The sequence below is a fragment of the Copidosoma floridanum genome, unplaced genomic scaffold (genome assembly GCF_036245765.1).
Source record: "Copidosoma floridanum isolate Cflo_tuat_1 unplaced genomic scaffold, Cflo_Japanese_pri ptg000015l, whole genome shotgun sequence".
Classification (NCBI taxonomy): Eukaryota; Metazoa; Arthropoda; class Insecta; order Hymenoptera; family Encyrtidae; genus Copidosoma; species Copidosoma floridanum.
In genome coordinates this window covers 2,751,102-2,771,922 of record NW_028321892.1, presented here as the reverse complement: position 1 = coordinate 2,771,922, position 20,821 = coordinate 2,751,102, and the positions used below count along the sequence as shown (strand labels likewise).

The 20,821-nt window shown below is 32.3% G+C and overlaps 1 protein-coding gene across 1 annotated transcript in view; it reads left to right on the top strand.

Moving 5' to 3' along the window:
• LOC106636726 (uncharacterized) overlaps positions 1-20,821 on the top strand; it is a 512,204-nt gene that overhangs the window by 222,188 nt on the left and 269,195 nt on the right. Inside the window, exon 4 of the mRNA XM_089592293.1 lies at positions 10,374-11,030. Within this exon, the coding sequence (XP_089448419.1) occupies positions 10,374-11,030 (657 nt within the window). The remainder of the gene's footprint in view (positions 1-10,373; positions 11,031-20,821) is intronic.

The window sequence follows — 20,821 nt, the reverse complement described above, 5'->3', positions numbered from 1 at the left end:
AAAAGACAGCTCTAAAAATTAGGAATGAGAAACTTATCTAAATTTACAGTGCTAGTGAATGTACAGCTCCTCGGTAGATCAAGTGGTAAAGCAACTGTCTAGTAAACAAAAGGTTGTGTGTTAGATCTGCATCTAGGAAGGATATTTTTCTCATTCTGATTTATTCCTTAAGTAAACTTTCTTGAAAAAGAAACTATGTGGCTTAGTGTTATGAGTCTTAAGTATATGAGATATTTACAAAGGGAATGTATGGAGGATAAAGAGGGCTTGTATTGAAAGTCCCGCCATCCATGCATATGCACCTTTTGATGCAATGATTTAGATGTATTAACATTCGCTTGGTTGCTATTGGTTGGGTGAATTTTTAATTTACCGACAAGGATCAGAGTCTCATAACTACTCTATCGAGCTTAGGTAGAAGACTGCTCTAAAAATTAAGAATGAGAAACTTATTTAAACTTACGGTATTAGTGAATGTACAGCTTCTCGGTAGCTCAAGTGGTAAAGCAACTGTGTATTTACCAGGAGGTTGTTTGCTTAAATCGCACCTGGGAAGGATATTTTTTTCATTTTTATTCATTTCTTAAAAAATTTTTCTTGAAAAAGAAACTATGTGGTTTAGTATTATGAGTCTTAAGTATAGTGGATATTGAAAAAAGGTCACGTATGGAGGATATAGAGTGTTTGTGCTCAGAGTGCCGCCATCCATGCATATCCACCTCTTGACACAATGATTTAGGTACATCTACATTTGCTTGTATACTATTGGTTGTATGAGTTTCTAATTTACCGACACGCATTAGAATTACATAATTACTTTATCGAGCTTAGGTAAAAGACAGCTCTAAAAATTAAGAATGAGAAACGTATCTAAACTTGCGGTGCGAGTGAATGTATAGCTTCTCAGTAGATCAAACGGTAGAGCAACTGACTAGTAAACAAAAGGTTGTGTGTTAGATCTGCATCTAGGAAGGATATTTTTCTCATTCTGATTTATTCCTTAAGTAAACTTTCTTGAAAAAGAAACCATGTGGCTTAGTGTTATGAGTCTTAAGTATAATGGATATTGAAAAAATAGCATGTATAAAGGATATGGAGTGCTTGTAATGAAAGTGCTGTTATCGATGCATATGCACCTCTTGATACAATGATTTAGATGCGTTAACATTCGCTTTCATACTGTTGGTTGTATGAATTTCGAATTTAACTCAATTTTAATTTTGTTTCTTAAAAAGGATTTTGCAAGGTTTTTTTGTTTGGTGCTTAACATGAAGTACAAAAAAACTATTTATAAAACTTATACTTTTATCTAACAGTTAAAATTATAGAAACCCTTAATTTCTCTTCTATTTAAGAAGTGAAAAACTGATTTTGAATTTTTTGTTTTTTGTACTTGGAACGAAGAAAAATTGCGAAATATGTCGATCTGACAATTGACTTCCCTAATTTTTTTATGCAAAATTTTTTTTTTAGAAAAGTTACTAACATAACTTGAGTTGACTTATTTGTAAAGTTACATTTATTTATCCGATGAACTAATGGGCTTGCAGCTTAGTTACATCAGTATACAGAGAAAGTGGAGTAAAGCGCTATAGAAATAAGAGTTAATGGTAATGACAATATTAAGAAAAGAGTAAATTACATTGTAAGTGTTTATAGTTAGAGTGAAGGTGAGACACTGTGAGTTGTAAATTGCGACATTATATTTAACACCAAGCTGTCTTTCACAGGGTGAATGATGAGAATGAAGACTTTTCAGGTTGGCGTGATGTATTAGATAAAATTATTAGTTAGCGTAGATGCGTTTACGTAAGTTCGATTTAAACTGAATGATACAGTTGGATTCTGATAGATGTTGATTCATTGAGTTGGCCAATCTTCTTCGTCGTCGTACTGTAGTAAAAAATAAGTAATTATTTGAGTAAGTGTACTTGGTTGTTGTTCTTGCATTTCTTCAATCGTATTGTAAAGATCTTCGTTCTAGAAGCATAGTTAGGCATGTGACAAGATAACATGTAATTTTATGACTAAAAAGAAAATCATAGAACTTATGGAGTAAATTCATGGGTTGTTATGAGAATTTAGATAAAAATGCAGAGTAATCGTCGTCTGTATATGGCATTAGGCTTTCAGTTTTATATTAGGATATTTAAATAACACAGTGTAGGACACTGTTAAGTTCAGAATAATTTTTTGGGTGAGGGGACTCAAGAGCACTGATGCATGTGTAGGAATGAATAAAACTAAGGTACTGTATGAGTGAATATTCGAGTCTGGTTTGCTAAAATCCCAACTTCATCGTTGGATGAATCCTAACAGATTAAAGTACTTGGAGACTATTTTGTCCATGTGTCTGCTAAAAATCCCGCTGGACTCCAATATTATTACTCCCAGGTCAGATAAAAACTCTACTTCTTTCACTAAGTTGCCTGCTATGTTGTTTTGGAATTGTGACTGCTCCCTAGATCGGTGAATTGAGAGGGCTTTACATTTTTTTCGACGAATCGTGAATCTACGTCAGAAGCACCATGCTACCAAGTGCATCAGATCTCATTGTAGTTTTTTGGCATCGTCTGCAGTGTTAACTTTGGAGTAGATTTGTACGTCTTTTGCATAAACAAATCGAGTAGTGTTACGAATCAGAAAAATTATTCATTACAAGAAAGAATAGCAGTGGTCCAATGTGTGAGCCCTGAGATACTATGGAGAAGGCATGAAATTTAGTTGAAGTAACTCCATACAGTCCTACTTTGAGCGTCCTATTACTAAAAAACTATGATAGCTATTTTAGGAGCGTACCTCCTATGCCAAAGAGATCAGCTCTAGATATTATCGTTTTATAAAGTACGCTATCAAATACTTTTGCCGTATTAAGAAATATAATATGAATTCGGGAATCAGCTTTAAACACTGATGTCACGAAGTGATTTAATGTAAGCAAATTAGTTACCGTAGACCTACCAACGGTGAACCCATGTTTTGCATGGCATAAAGCTGAAAAAATTTATGTTGACATATTCTGGTGCGTTAATTCATCTAACAATAATATCTATGGTATTTCACCATTCCGTATTAATGGTCCATAGTTAGTGACTAGAAATGGATTTATTTCTGTACTACAGTCCAAATGAAGATATAACTCTTACATAACAATAACTGAGTCAAATAATACTAGTAATGTTTTTCTTTTAAGTAATAAGTATAACTTTTATTAGTAAATCTTTTAAAGTTCATGCATAAATAATTGGTATTAATAAAAATAGTATTAAGAAAATTCTTTTCATTATAATTTTAGATTTTCTTTCGTATTTCTAAGACGTGCAAACTTCTGACACTATTTTAAAAAATGTATAATTTATGAATTTTCGTATGGTAAGACTAGAATATTACACCTTTGTAAATATATTTTTTGTGTAGTGTATTAACAAGTTGGTACGCCCCCAAAAAATCATTATTTTACTTCCATATGTTTTCAATGTATTAAATTTCAATATAAGAATCAATTGCTATTAGATGCATAAATGACGTACAGTTATGTATGGCACTTCATTCTTCATTTTACTTAATTTTATTAATGATTTATTGATATTAATGGAAAAATTTATACCTTGTTTAAAGAGTTTTTTTACATTCTATATTGAATATCTTCAACCAGAATAACACTTTAAACCAGAACACAGTTCTTGCTTTATTCGTTTTTGAGATGTAAGATTAAAAAAAATTGAAATACATTGCGCATAAGTAAATTAGCTTATGCAAAATACATATACGACTATTTGTACAACAAATTAAGTGATATAATTTCCAGAACCTCATTTTTAATAATATTTCATCGTATGAAGTACGTATTTAGATTAGTTGAAATCAGTTTTTTACTGTGTTACGTCGTGACACGTATTTTTAGGCCAAGGCTTTCGCCTTATAGCCTGGGATCGATAGCGCGGGGACAGGAGAGCATTTACGACTAAGGCCGAATCCGTCGGCTCGCGTTCGGTCCTAACTGGGACTTATCCGTCAGCACACGGGGATCTGGGGATTTCGTCTACCCGATCTTGACCGTGTGCGATCATCCAATACTGCGTGGTTTACTCTAGCTTCGCGTCAGCGGCTTACGGGGGCTACGGAGTTCATCGTAGTCCCGATGGCCGCGATCTCTGAGCGTCTGGAAGAGACGTTCAAATTTCGTTCGCGCCAGCTAACGTAACGTTAGCGATATCGCCCAGACCGGTGATGGTTTGTCCAGCTGCGCGCGAGAGTCAGGATCACACACTAAAGCCTCGTGCGCAACGATTCAGGGTAAAAGAAAAATAAAATATATAATTTTGACGACTTACTTTTTATTGATTTGACTTAGGTGCAAACTTGTGCACTGGGAGCAGGGCTCTTTTTCTCTAGGATAAACACTAGAGGTAGAAACCCGATGGGGAACTGAACTTTGTGCCTGTACGGGCCGCTTTTATACACAATTTCTACGCGCTCAAGAGGGTTCGGCGTGAGGAGATTGAAGGTTTCTAATGACTTATGGTCAAATAGGATTGGGCTGAGTGTTTATGAGCCAATTGGACGGCACACACGTAGGCTGCCTCTCCCTCGTCTAGCTCTTATCGCGTCAGAAAGAGGGAAAGAAGTTTCGGTATTACTTATCTCTTTCCGTCTTTCTTTACACAGGTAAGAAATTGTTATTCTCGCTAATTATCCTATTTTTCTCAATCAATTGGTTTGATCTCACTGCCGTTATAATTATCTCGGCAAATAAAGCTAGTGCCAATTTGAATGGTGAAAATCGGCCTATCCAGTGAAAGATTGCTGGAGGGCATTTAACGGCTCTGGCTTTATTCCTCGATTTTATTGCTAAACCTTATTGTCAATGTATTGAGCGCATCGTTACCAGGGTATGAAGTATCATTGAGTAGCGTGCACCGTTTTCGCGTAAGGTTACTGGATTGCACAATATGTTGCTGCTTTATTCGGTTGTTATTTCTGTGGCTGTACTTTAATGCTGCGGTGCGCGTGTGTTATGAATGTTTAATGATGTATGCGCATGTCGACTGCCTTAAATATTTAATTAACTAGTTATTTTGAAAATTGATATCGTGTACTGCTACTCAACGTTGCAACTGTTTTGAAAAACTTTTATACTTGTCATTATGTTTCCAAGTGAGAAAAAATTTTGAACGTTTCTTAACAGTTTTTTCATATTTTTCGTTGACTAACTTGTTTGTTAAAAAAAAATTACTGTTTTAATTTTAATGATTTGTGTGATATAAGATTAAAGAAAAAAAAACAAATTAAAAGAAACAAACCAGAGGGTATAAGTGGGTCAAGAACGAAGCTCTATGAAAATAAGTACTGCATTCATCTAGTTCACTAAAACAAGAACTTGAAAAACGAATGAAAAAAAATAAGAAAATTTAGTTCAGTACTCACGATAGTTGAACTTCGTGAGTACTGTATTTATGCATGACGTACTCATGAAGTTCAACTATGCTGAGTACTGAACTGAATTTTCTTATTTTCTATTTTATTCGTTTTTTAAGTTTTTGTTTTAGTAAACTACATGAATGCAGTACTTATTTTTATAGAGCTTCGTTCTTCCTATGGGTCTAGCAACCCCCTTATTACCTGAGAAATTGTGTGTCTTTATATTCATCTCATGTTTAAAGAACTTCGTTCTTACAGTCGGTCCCATGACCCATTTATACCCCCTGGTTTGTTTCTTTTAATTTGTCACTTTTTTTCATTTCTTGTTTTATTTTTTTTTTTTCATTACTTGTTTTAATTTTTTTTCATATTTCATTTCATGTTTCATTATTATTTCATGTTTCATTTCATTACTTTTTTTTCATTCTTTTGTATTTTCTTTATTTCATTTTATGTTATTTTTTTATTTAATTTTTAATTTTTCATTCCCTTTTTTATTTCAATTTTTTTTTTTTTTTCATTACATAGTATTTTTTCATGGCTTTTTTAAATTTTATTTCTTTTTTTTTTTTTCTTATTTTATTTCATTACTTTTTTTTCTTTAATTTCTTTTCTTACTTATTTTTTTGCAATTGTATAGCCGAATAATATAACTTTTGTTTAATTTTTATATAATTATGTATGACATTTTGTCATTAGTTGTTTATCAAATTCAAAATAAGCGCCCTTGAAAACTATTAAAATAATATGTAACTCGAAATATACATACATATTGTTTTTACATAACTTATTTATTATTGATTTAGTAAATTACTATATTTATATAATTATATTTGTATAATTTGATTGTCGAATTCGAAATAAGCGCCCTTAAAAACCATTGATACGTTCTGAAACTCTATTGTATAAGTTTATTTTAATAATTCATTTATTTATTAAATAATTTATCAAATGCATAAAATACTAATATTTAATGCGTAATAACGCGCCTTATTTGATTTAATCTACAAAACCCCATTCTTGCTAATTAATTTTTTTGTTTCTTAAAATTTATTATTTAAAAAAAATTTTTTTTTAGGAGGAAGAGACTTTTAGTAAGTGACTTCCGTTGTATGGAAATCTATCATTTTTAAAATTCCAGCCACCCAAGCACGTGACATAAAGAACCTCGTCATTAATAAATAATCAAATAAATAATTTATCATTAATTGAATGTATTATCAGTGAATGCATATGAAAATGAAGTATTATAGTTACGAACCTCACGATAAGTACAAGAAAGCGAATTCCGTAGTCGGCAGCGCTCGTAGCAGAGTGGGTAAGGAACTCGACTCATATGCAGGTGGTCGAGGATTCGAATCTCTTTGTTGGAAAGTGTTTTTTTTTTTTCTTTTTTTTTTTTTTTTAAATTGTAAAAGAAAAAAATTCAAAGTGAAATAAAAATTTTTTGGGAAAATAAAATTAAAATTCGTTTAAAAATTAATTTTTTGGGAGTATGAAGGGAAATGGTGAGCTAAGGTGTGGTGGAGAGTAGTGAAGGACGGTTAAAAGATATATGGTGGGGTGAGGAAAAGTGTGTAGGGGACTGACGGTGAGGGTGACGGGGTAAGGGGGGAAATTCAATGAATTAGGAGGAAGAGACTGCCGGTGAGCCACTTCCGTTTCATAAAATCTGTCGTTTTTAAAATTCCAGCCCCCCCAGTACGTGACATAAAGAACTTCGTTCTAAAAAAAAAAGATTGATGAACCACTGTGTGGTAATGTTTTTGGTTAAGCTGACATGGTGCTAGGCTCGTGTGCACAATGGCGTGAGTCTGAATTCTGTTGTAAGAGATTTTTTTTTTACTTTCTAGGAATAAAATTAAAAAGTGATAATTGGAAATTCACTTGTGTCATTTCTTTCCCAGTCCTGGAGGGCGAAATGAAGAATAAAAATTTTACACATAATTTACGGGGTAACAATTTTTCAAATCGATAATTACTCTCTGTGCATAACTTGCCGATAGAAGTACTTATTTAAAAAAAAAAGGACAAGTACAGACATAAAATTATATGGCAGACAATATAACTATGAATACAAGTATACCTTGTATGAAACGACATTGTGTACGAAGATACAGCAGTTATCGCTAAAGTGATTATACCTACGTTGATTGAATGAATTTTACACTAAAAATAAGTTATGAGCTATGCCATAACAAGAAGTAATGTGTCTCTTATATCAGGATCACTTATGGTAGAGTGGGTAAGGGCCTTGGCGAGTGAGCAGGAGGTCATGGGTTTGAGTCTCATGAAAAGTTTTTTTTTTTAGAATGGGTTCAAAGAAAAAGTAATGAAATCCTAAATGTGTGGTGTAGTGGCTTGGCGTTGTGTGGCGTGGAGGGGACCGGTGGGGTAATACGGCAAAGGAGGTGGGGCGAAGGAGGAGTAACAGGCAAAATCTACTTCCACATCTTCTTAAGGTCATGAATCTGAAATTATTCATTTAATCTTGCGCATAACGCGTCTAGACAAGTATACTTTAACATAACTTACATGGCCCATTTACAAAAAAAATAAACAAACGGACCAAGTTTTTTTCACTGGTCGTTTTCCCAGCTTCAGAAGTCTACGCAAAATTTCGAATAGAATTTCTCGTATACTTAATTTTTACATAGAATTTTACGAGGAAAAAAATCTAATGTGGGCATTATTTTAGTTAAATGTGTACGTAAAATTATACATAGTATAAAGAACTTGACTTGGTGCCCAATTGTACTAGGGTGCTAAAGATGATGGTCAGATACCATACTTTTGGAGTTTGACATGTAATCTATAAGTGTGAGCCTTTAATAATGTTTTAAGAAGGCGTTATAAGAAGACATGGGGCCCGGCGCTCAATTGGAGAATAAAATCAGCCATATAAAATTATAACTTTTAGACTCAAACTCTTGAATCTAGGCACCTAAACACTATCTTCGCCACCGTAGTACAATTAAGTGCCTACTCATGTTTTTTTTTTTTTTTTTTTAATGTGTATTATTACGTATAAAATCCACTAAAATGATTCTCCGAGCGCCAACAATAGCCTAAATATGCTTTAAGCTTATGCGCAAAATTTCTTGCACAGATTGGTAGTTTTTTGGTCTCTTCATCTATTCATCAAGTGATTCCTTTCAAAATGCATTTAAACGCATTTTATGAGGCGATCTTTGTTCCATTTAAACAGTGTTGGAAATACAGTTTCTCGCTTTATTTTCTAAATATTGGGGGTGACCTCTTTCTAAAAAAAGATGTTTTATAAGCACATAAAAAAATTGATTTTTAATGCCATGAATTAGGAATAATCGTAGTCCAGGTCGTCTAAAAAAATGGTTTTTCATTTAATTAATTAAACTTAAAATTTAAAAATATCATATTTTTAGTTTGAAACGTAAAAAAAAAAAACTATAATAGAAACCTAAAAAATTCTATTTATTTTTGTTTTATTTTAATTTATATTTATTTTTACTTAAATAAATTTTTTGTAATGTGAAATTTATCTTAATTACTGTTAAAATACTTTAATAGGAATTGGTAAAAAAATCAAAAGTAATTAAAAGGATCGCCTTTAGAAAGTTTAGAAGCATGTTAAGTCTTGCCTAAAGTCATAATTTATCCATATGGGGGGAATGCGCAGAGCCTTAGCTGTAGAGAATGTATTATCGTCAATTTGGTGCGCAGTGTGGAATTGCTCTTTATAGCGCTGCTTACTTCCATCAATGTATAACCAATAAACAAAACGAGTTTAATACGAGGTTTAAAGAGTAGGATGAACAACAGGGATCAGAATGACGATCCGATCACAAGTTTTTCTTTGTATTCAAACAAAATAAATAGAATTCAAATTTTTGAAGGACTGCCAAATACATCTGTTTGTAGATAGTTATAATCATCAAACATGTGCAGCAAGGCGTATGATATTTGTTGCCACGATCTATAGAAATGTATCAGGTGTTCTGACTGGTCCTAGAACTTTCTATCCTGGCATGTTAAATGTAACTAATGACATTTTTATTTGCGTAAGTAATGGAATCTTGGCATCTATTGACATCTTAGAATACCCTCTTTCAAGTATTTCAAAGAAAAATAATGAAGTTATCCTGCATAGATGCCGTTTTTATCAGCCCTACCTATCCTGAGTCAATCGGACATTTTATTACTCTCTGATAGCCCAGGCCAAGAATGTTTTTGTCAATGTTTTCCTCTTATGACCCGCTTAATACTCTTTTAAGACCCTCAACATGATAAGATTTAGATTTGTAGCTGTGCCTAGCACTGGTTACCCTCTAGAATTGGCTTGCTTTATTTTGTAAAGGCTGCCCTTGAAACTAAGATTAACTGCCATGATCATAGCATCCTTCTCCCAAAAAGTACGGATGGCATACCCGAAAAACATTAATCGTCATGTTAAAGGAGATTAGTAGAAACTTGGGTAGGTAGGAAAACTTTTCTCTGTTGCAGACTACGTCAACTACCGTACTCGTGTGGATGCTATGTTCACCGTACTAGCCAATCTATGCTTGTAAGCAGTGCTGCTGATTTATCGTAAGCAAATCTGTGTCGCAATCCTTGACACATTAGTACAGTAACTCCTGCGAGAGACTTTATTTAGTTAGGTTTATAATTACACTACAATAACTTTCTTTAACACAGGGCAATGATGTTCGTCTAACCATATGAATATATCATAGAATTGGTTGTATTTTACAATTAAATATTAAAAATCACATAAGCTTTTGGTGCTTGATCCAAAACTATAATATCTTCTAAAAATAAAGTAAACAAAAAAAAATGAAGAATAGACAAACCGATTTATAATTTATACAATTTTTAGTAAAGTAAGTTTTTCTTACAAATAAGCTTCTTACAAAACACTTTGTATGGCTATTATTTTTTACGGCATTATGAGCACTTACTCTTTTAATTTTTAGGTGTAACCAGCAACTGAAAGGTAGTGGATTACTTGTTGAGGAGATGTATCCTGGATGTGACACATATTGCAAATTAAATGTTATCAATAAAGGTTTAATTGTTTTAGAAGCACATGAAAGAAAAAACAATATACGTAAATTTTTTTCAAATAAATTAAGTCTTAAATCATCTGGTAAAGAACATGCTTCAAAACAACAAACATTTCAGTTTGGCCAAGAGTTTGTAGGACATGCTAAAAATGATGAATCATCTAAATTTTTTTTAAATAACATAGGAGATGATATTAGAGATTGGAAACGTTCGCTAAAAATAAGTCACTTGTCACTTAGCAATTTTCTGGAGAATCATTTTAATGACAATAATGATGATTGTAATATTTTAGTTTTAAACAAAATACATTCATCGTTTATTTATCATTCAATTTATAGTAAAAATACTCTTCAACCGGAGAAAAATATGAAAAATTTTTTTGGTTTTCCCAAAAGCAAGCAACTATCACTTGAACAATTAAACGAGGACAACATTTATCTGCAATCAACGCATCAAGACTTTTTTCAAGAAGCTTTTATTGCAGGGAGTAGAAATGCATCACGTTTTGAAGATAAAACGGTAAACTCCAAGCGTAGTTGGATGTATAAAAGTCACGTATCAAGAAGGTAATATCTGATGTGGTAAACTATTAAAAGCTTTTTATTAACAGTATAAAATTTAAATTAGAATTACGTAATCAAAAAAAAAAAAGACAAGATTAGTAATATTCCATAGATTTCAAACTTCATGACTAAGTTTCTTGTTGATGTTTACAGCTTGGTTTTTTTGTAAAACTGCAAAAAAATCTTATAAAATAAGAGATATCATAAGCCTAAGATAAGTGAAGTAAAATGTCTAGAAATAAAAGTTTTTTTTTAATTTAGCCACCATAAAAGTAAAATAATTCACTCTATCTGATCGAGATTAAAGAAAACAATGAACATAGCTATTTTCCTTTGTAAAGTTGTAATTTTTCATTTAATTTTTTTTCTATAATTATTTATAACTAAATATTAAAATTTATCCATGTTTTACATGTTTCTGCTGATCTCAATGTTATTACTAAGGATATAGGTTTCAGTCACGTGACAATTATTCTCATAACACATGATTTTTTTATTCTGCTTAACCCATTATGCCTTACACATAAATATACTAAAGGAACTTTTCTCTTACTTGCATGCCTCATGCATTAACCTTCGATTAGAAAGTAAAACTCTAAATTTATGTAATCAATACAATTTATTCTTATTGTATCATCGCTTTATTAATATCTTACTAATATATAAAGCAAAGTCGCTTAAACCGTTGTAATCGCTAATTGCGAAAACTACTAAACCGATTTTGCTGAAATTTCGCACACTGATTCATGATACCTCCTAGATAGTTTTAGTATAGTTTTCATCTTAAAAAGCTCAAAGTTTTGCAAAAATACGCCAGCTTTTCACTTTGGTTCAGTAAAATCCGCTAGGTGGCGGTGACATAAAATCGAGGCTACCTGCAACAGAATTAAATAAGTGTGGTTATAATACGCCGGAGCGTCTAGATATCTGATACAGTCGTACTTTGACACTTCAACGAGCTGCATAGAGAAGGTAGATGATAGTATTGCAGCTTGATTTTTCGGTTACGGACGACACTCTTCTCTAAGGGGGAAGGGACCTAGGTCTCCAATCACCCTAAATCTTGACGAGTGCGATAAAAAAAAAGTCATTTTGACCGATGACACTTCTAGCATAATACCAGGAGACATATCTAGCCAGAGCAAAATCTGTTCCAACTCTTCAGAGTTATGTTGCAGCCCCACCATCCCGCCTGGTGCAGTCAGAGGATTTTTGGCTACAAATATAAGCCAGGGAAAACAGCTCTGAGAGGCACGGGCAGCCATAACGGCTATCTTTTTAGTCGTTGCGTCCCCAACGCGCTTACCCACATGTTCCCGTCTAATGCTGAGCGGTTGGTTATCCGGGGAACGACCTGAAGACGAGATATTCTTTGGTCAGTGGCGTACCTCCCTTCATCACAGTCTCCGTACATAGAGACTCCCAGGGTAAGAATCAAGCTACCCGTAGCCAGCTCTTCATCATCAGGAATAACGAATAGCTAGAAGTTTCACCACTGACGCTGTTTAGGGCCATTATAAGTATTTACGTTCCCTACTTAATCATCAATCTCATCGGTTCTTATTAAGGGCCACCTAAGCTTTAACAACCTTGCCAACAAATACATTTTTACTACCATTTCCGGAAAAATTATTTGTCGACTAAAAGACTACGTAAAGCCGCTCACTATTAAACCAAGTCAGTCGTTCACTGGCAGACGTCACGAGCAGAGTTGTTCGTCGCAAGGCTGGGAACCCCGGTGACCGACGACCCTATGTGTATTATCCTCTCGACTCTAAGCATTCAACCAGGAATCGCTGATCCTCTTGAAGGTCTGCGCTGAGCAAACCTATAATAGCTATGAAGGAAAAAAAACTTGAGCCAACGGGATATATAGCCTCCACTTGACAAGTATCACTAACTAATCTCCATATCTAAGATTACCAAAACCACTGAATCTGGAAATAAAGAAGGTGCTTTAGACACCAACGTCTTCGACGTTATACTGGAAGATGTTAGTAAAGAGCACTACAACTAGCCCCAAAACTTCGGACTTTGTAATTTTTCTCCTGATCAGTCTGGGTCTTCAACAGCAGGCCAGAGAAGATCACCCTAAGATATCCAGGCAGTCACAATTGCTGTTAACTAAAGTCAAGAAAGAGTTTACTTAATAAGCTCACCGGTCTTTTTAAGGGCCATCGGACGTTGAACTACCTTGCCAACAAATATATAAGAACTTATCAAAGTTGACAGAAAACAGCCTTTAGGGGTCACAAAAACTTTAATCATGCCAAAAGTCGCAAGAGGGTAAATTAGAAGAAAAACTACAAATGTATCTAATAAATACAATTTTACGTAGGCGTCAAGAAACTGACGCAGAAAATTTATCGAGATTGGAACAGCAGCGTCAAAATCGACAAATAAAGAATCCATAACGTGGGAGATCAGCTTTCCATTGTACCCTCACAGCAATCTCTAAAATCTTTAAAGATCCTACTTTAGATTTTTAAATAAGTATAAAATGTATTTGTGTTTTTGTAGCAATAAAAAATGTAGGGTTTAAGGTCCAGGACTTTGTTGCTCTAGTAATAAAGTTGTGAGATAAGAGAAAAAAAATTGTTTTTAATGAATATTTTTTGGGAGTTTAAAATCTTAACAGCTTTAAAAAATATCCCTTTTTGTGAATTACACGGGTAAAACTGCAAATCGACGGCTCCTTATGGCCACCGATTATTTTATGGCATAAAGAATGCACGGTACTTTTCAGCATAATTATATTTTTTGAATTTTTACACCTTATTATTTGACCAAATAAACTAAATGGATTCCGAAAAAATATGTTTTTAATAAGAATATTTCTTTTCTAAGATGTGTCGGGAATATGTGTAAAATTTCTAACTAAAAACGTTTCACATTACATGTCAACACACTACGGTGTTTTACTTAGTAAGTCTCGGGCGAAGCCGAGACGTGGGGCTGCTAGTCACTTTATAAGACGGAGTATAACACTTTTCAAGCATTATACCATTTTTCAAATCATAATACAAGTGAAGGAAGATTTGTTTATTGTCAAAAAATATCACATACAATACTTGATTATTTATACAAAGCTATTTTTTATTTATATTACAGCCATTTCTGTGAATTTTTTCCAATAGGCTTTAATATATAGCTATTAGAAAAGGTCTAATAATGCCTGAGTTAAAGTCAAAAATACCATAGGTTCTAGAGACATGTAAATAAAAATGTTAAATACGACTGATAATTAGTGTAATAAAACGATGTTAAGAATTATAACGTTACTTGAATACAGATTGTAAGGAGAAATTATAGCTGGAGAAAAAATTAAGAATAAAATTCTCATACAAAAAATATCTTTAAATACATATCTTTTTTAATTATTTATAATAAAAAGTAATCTTCTTTAGTTCTATCTTTTTCAATAAGTTATAATACATGACAAGCTTCAAGTTTTGAAAAAAATGGTTTGTATTTAAAAAAGTCATTATTCTCTCATCGTAAATTTAATGCAACCCTATCTTGATTCAAAGATCTAAATAACGCATTATTCTAGGTGTCATCTTAAAAAAAAATTTTAAAATCAAAAATATTATGTAGAAAAAAAAAAAATTTTTGTTACAGTATATTATCTTTGCACGTTGTTAAGTCAATTAAGTTAAAAGAGTTAAATTTATCACATTAAATAAGCTACAATTTTCACATTCTTGATTTTTTTTCATTTCATTTTTTTAAGTACACAACAGTGATTATAACTGTATATTAAAAAATAACATTGTATATTTATACTAACTTTATTCTAATGATTTTTTTAGCCATTGTTATAGTTTTGAAGCTTCTTGTTACATATATATTAATTACTTATATTCAACGGCCGCAATTCTGAAAGTATAAATTTTAGTTACTTAAAATTCGTATAAATATTAATATTAATTATGAATTTCATAGCTGTACGCAAAAAGTTATACGACTTTTAGAAACTTTAAGCGTTGGATCAGCACTTTTTGGGTAGCATGGAAGTTTGCTTTTTTCAGTAATTTATCTTAAATGCATTTAAGATAAGTTATTGAAAAAATGTTTTTGTTACACAACGTATACAAATGTATTTGTTTTACTTTACCACTTTAAAACTTCTATTTAGCAACGTTGCACTGGCTAGATATGCCAGCCTTATTGAATTAAAAACTACATCACAATTCTAGTTACATTTCTTGACTGAAAACGTACAAGAATTATGAAACTTATCATGAAACAATTTCACTTTCTTAAGAATAACTGGTATTTGTAAAGGCTGTGGAAATGAGAGCAGCTTTTAATTATTTCGCAAAAGTGGACTATATTCATGTAATCCAGCTATTTCCTGGTCTTCTGATTTTACTGCTTCCCGTCAAGATAATTGACCCATCTCTAATGAATTCGCTGTAAATAACAAAGGTAGGTTTGCTTATAAGTGATTTTGGATGTAATTATATAAACTTATTTTGTTTTGGAGCTCGATCCAATTTTTCGTTTTTATGATGGTTAGAAAAGAATAATTTTTAGTTAACAATCTAAAAAATTAGTTTTGGAGCACTTCATTGGTAGTTCAACTAATTGGTCTAGGAAATATGAGCCAAGGAAGATTAGCCAACATGTAAATGATGGGCCAATTATGTGTTGCCAGAAGGAACTATTGCAATCCGATATAAGTAACCACCTGTGCTGCTGGCCTCGTAGCCATCTGCGGAAACTTAACGTATGTAAACAAAGCCAAGTTGTATTGCAGAGAAAGGAGCAAAATCATTTAAAGGAATCCCGAAAGCCGTGCCACTACATCCACGAAAAATAGCTAGTTTTTGACATCAATTTTTCGCGTACTTCGGAAATGTCAGATCGGCGTTATGGTAGGTTGTAGAGTAACTCTCCAGGAGTACAATGCCGTTCGAAAAATAGCAATATGTTGATAAACCAGCCACGTCCAACTTTTTTGCGAAGGGAATATTATTTGCTTTTTGCAGCGGTTTGAAAAAAGTTTACAACCAATCGTCTTGAAATTTGGTGTGGACGCTAATTATAAATTCCCAAAAATAATCATGCTTTTTTGCTAATTTTATCCTACTACTATCTCTGCGATATGACTTGGCTTTGTTGACATACATTAAGTCATTTCCACAGGTGGCCACGAGGGTGGCAGCACAGACGGTTACACACATCGGATAACTATTTTTTGCATACTCTGTTCATTAATAATTTAGTTACAAATTATGTGAAGTAATATAAGATACTTAGTTATTTTTAATATTTATAAACTGTAATTTTTAGATTTTTTTCGTAACTTCAGTGAAAGTATCAACTGACTATGTCAATCTATCGTCAAATCAGAACAATTATATCTTGAATAATTCGAAAAGTACGACTTATAATCAGAAAAATAATTACTTAGATGATTAATTTTTAGAAACTCTCATGACATAACAGTAAGAAAAAGACTTGTCAGCCCAAACAACTTACACCTTCCGAACAAGCTTATATAAAAAGACTTTTCTGGTTGAACCATTAGAAATAGATAAAGTTTCGTAAAAAAAGTTGATGCAATCTGTTGAGGTTTTTCCAATTAATTTACTGGTTAATTTAACTAGTTAGTGCCATGCTAGTTATGATTGTGATGATAGTAGTAACGTAAGATACCACTCAATAAAACACCTAAGAGGGTACCAGTGTCAAAAAAAGGAAAGGCTGACATAATAATGTTAGATACACTGCAGTTGACCGCATAAAAAATTGAAAGTATTGAAAAACACTTTTTCAAAAAAAATATCAAAACTCAGAATTACATTAAATATCAAGGTAAGTAAGACCATAAAAGTCTACAGACTTCATAAGTTCCAAAATATCAGCGTACAGATAGAGAGCATGCCTACTATTTTTAAAGATATTAAACTTTCATTTGATTTTATTCTTATCTAGTTAACATGTGATAGTTAAGTTAGTTATCTGATTATTCCGATTTAAAAAAAAATTAACAAACTTCCAAGTATTCTAATTTAAAAAAGCCTTTGAATTGAAAAAGTCAGTATCATTTAGATAAATTATTGGGATTAAGATTTAAAAATCAATATCGTACTAATAAAAAATACATAACTTTGTATATCAAACATTGATTAATCATTTAATTTAACGTTACCTAGCGTAAGAATATGTTAGTTGATGTCAAGTGGTACATGGAATACTTGGTATTAAAACAAAGAAAATTATGTATAAAATTTAGATAAATCATTACCTCTCAATTATTTGGCTTTGTATAATTTCTCTTTAATAAGTTATATTTTCTCGTCATTTGTCATTCACAATTCATTTTGTTTATTATATATAAAACGTATTTTGCTTATTGTAAGTCTTGCATGGTTTGCCATCTAGAGAGTTTGTGTTTTTATCAGCACCATACCGTTTGAATAAATCATAATATCTTTAAATTTAATAGAACAATAGATCAGTAAAAAAAGCATCCATTATACCCAAGGTCTCTCTAAATATCTATGGCATCGAACTTTGCTAGTCATCTTGGAACTTACGTAGCAATAGTGAGTGTGCTCTATTTAAAGAATTTCACTTTCTACCCCAGACTTTGTAAGAACGTTTTTTATGATAATTTTGCTCAGAATATACAATAATCCAGTAATATTTTATTCGTCTGTCATCTTCATTCTCGTTATTATTTTCGGTCTTATAAATACGTCAGTAAATTATGGTTTAAGTAAATAATTCAGACAGTAAAAGTGATTTTATTACTTTTTTTTATTGTGAATTGGCTCTTGACTTTATAAATGAGCTTAAGTAGCGAGAAAAATTAGAAGAATTTAATTGTTAATAATTAAAACTTAACCTGTCTTGCAATAACTCTAAGTCAAACAATTAAAATTTATGTCTGCGCTACCATCTCCATCCAAAAGTGGGACCCTATTAAAATCGTAAGAATAGGAACAATGCATGGAACGTCTAGTTAAAACAGGATCACTTTTTTCGTTCAATATATCTCTTTAATGTTTATAAACTTTTCTTTATAGCCGTGACGTCTATCCCACATATACTTTGCCACAAGAGCAATAAATCTTATAGAGTTCTCCTGGTGTTAACCTTTTAGGTAATCTATCTTTTTCCAAGTTGATGATAAAGTAATCTTATCATTGTAAGATAAACCGTATTGGGCACGAGTACGATTTCCGTGGCGCTTAATATTTCTATCCTTTACTGTCCAATAACCAAATGTATCTATGTATACCACGGTGCCACGGAAATCGTACTCTCCCCACGTATTGAAAATCAAAATTAGATAAAGTTTGTGCTTTATCGTTTTGGCAAAAAACGAGTCAGGGTGTCCATTAACTAACAAAAGGCTCCTAACAGTATTTGGTTTATCATGCGGAACTAATAATTATATTAGAGAAAACATCAGTTTATCTGGTTGATGACGACAGCCCTCTCTGTTGGTGTTGAAATATCGCAAAAGAGATGAAATGTTTTATCAGAGTTTGAACTTTTTTTATACTAATCAAATTTACAAGGACCATTAATTTTAATCTGTAGATCGTAAGATCTAAGAAAGGAGTGTTTTAAAGTTCTTATATCTAACAGCAAACTAAATGTATTTGTTGAAATTATTGAAAGAGGATAATACAGCATGCACTTTTTTACTGTCAATAATTGATATTAATATTGTAAGAAAATATTGTCAAAAAACCTTTCATAGTATGTGTTACATGTTATAAGGGCTAAGTATTTTGAGAGTCTAAACCTTCAATTGCTCAAGCATCACTTCAGCATAGTTCGACACTTTTTTATTAATGCTTTTTTATTATAAATGCTAATTTATCTATGTAACTTATACGCATACATGCATAAAAGTTACATCGTTAGGCATTAATAAAAAAAGTGTCGATCTATACTGGAGCCGCTCAGTCGAAGTTCCAGTGGCATGCACGGGAAAAAATCGTGCATCTGCAGCTCGAAATCACGTGCGCGTTCGCACCGTTTTTTTTGCTATCTGCGCACGTTGTTTTGCGCTCCCACCACGCACGCTGTTTTCGCCAGCAGCACTGCACCGCCTTTAGCTGTGACAGAATTTCTCCGTGTAGCTTTTATCATTACATGTAAAAAAAAAAAAAACAATGGGCTGTGGGACCCATGGAAAAAGCGAAGCTTCGATAAATATTTTAGAAAAAACCAATTTTTTTTAATTATATAATTTTTAGGCAATGAGACATTATTTTTATTAAAAATAAAATTTTAATTGCTCCTTTTAAACTAATAAAAATTTATCGCAAATATTTTTGCCGTCTTGTTGTGTATACTTTCAGTTTCATACTTTTAGATTTTTGTGCCGTTTGAAAACATCACGTTTACACATATTCTCGATCGAAAATTTTAACTAGGCTACCTACCTTAAACATAAGTTAGAGAATTTCATGTGTAATTATTTTGAAAAAGCTGTATGGCATTCCACGCATAGAAATATAAGAGTAGAGTGCACTAAACCCCCATAACTCTGTACTAAGCTGTGTCTTACGGTGTGAGTAGAACGCTACGAAAATTCTTTGAACTTGCACCAATGAAAACAATGACAGACAGGGTTATATGGGTTTAGTGCTCTGTATTTTAATATCTCTATGATTTTTACATATGGCTTTATACAAGGGGTTCTGGATTGGTGATGCCATATGTTATACCATATGGAAAAACACATAGAATCACAAATAAAAAAAAAAACTAATAATAATTTGTCATCTAGAAATAACTTGCAGAACTTGAATCTACCATACTTTCAAGTTTAAAGTAGTTTTGTTATTATTTCCGTAAGCCGGGAAATATCCTTAAGGACGTTGCCTAGTAATATATTTTTTGGTAGGTAACTACATTACCGATACCTTAAATAATATGGATGAGCATGGTAGAATACTAACCCAATGAGTAACTTTTAAAGTGGTTTTAACCATTTTAACGTTTTAATTTGTAAAAAGTATTAAAACATGGGTTAGAACTTTGCACGATTACTTCTCAAAAACTTTTTTATCAATCCTGTAAGTTTTATTGACATATATTATTTCCATCATAGTTTTTAATGCTAATCTGGTAGCCGTCCTATAAGAGCCCATATTAAACATGATTCTCATCGTGTTATTCTAAATATTTTAACTATAACACATGCTGAAAAAATATGAGTGAATTCAGAATAGTCTTCATGTTACTATTCTCGATTTTCATGAGATTCTGTTATTATTATATATAAGTAGGTAACGTGTTTAACTAGCAAAAAAGTGAATAAGTATCTCGTGCTTTGAAAATCGCTAGAGTCAATGAGGGTAATTAAAGGGTTTTTATTGTAGATATTTTTCAAAGTAATCAAAGTTTTATTTACCCATTACGAAACAAATCATTAAATTTCTTTAATCGGTAGCTGTTTTCTTTAAATTTTAAAAATTTTTATAGACAATTATTCCGTGAACTATACCTATATAGGTATATACAATTACTGCATGTGTATAAATTTTTTTTTTTATATTACAGTGCTCTACGCCGGGCTCCCTTAATAAGGGCACTACTATGAGCACTTAGCACTTGGGAAAGAGACAAGGAAACGGATGGAAGGCCTCCTATAACTAAAAGGGGTTTAGGAGGGACTTAGGCAATTTTTTCTGCGAGAAAGTGGCCTAAATTTTCTCCGAGGAGCATTGCATGGTAAAAAAGCACATGTCAATAATCACAGAGGTACTTGCCCGAAAAGTCGCACTGGCCAGGAATTGAACACCATGGTCTCCCGCGTA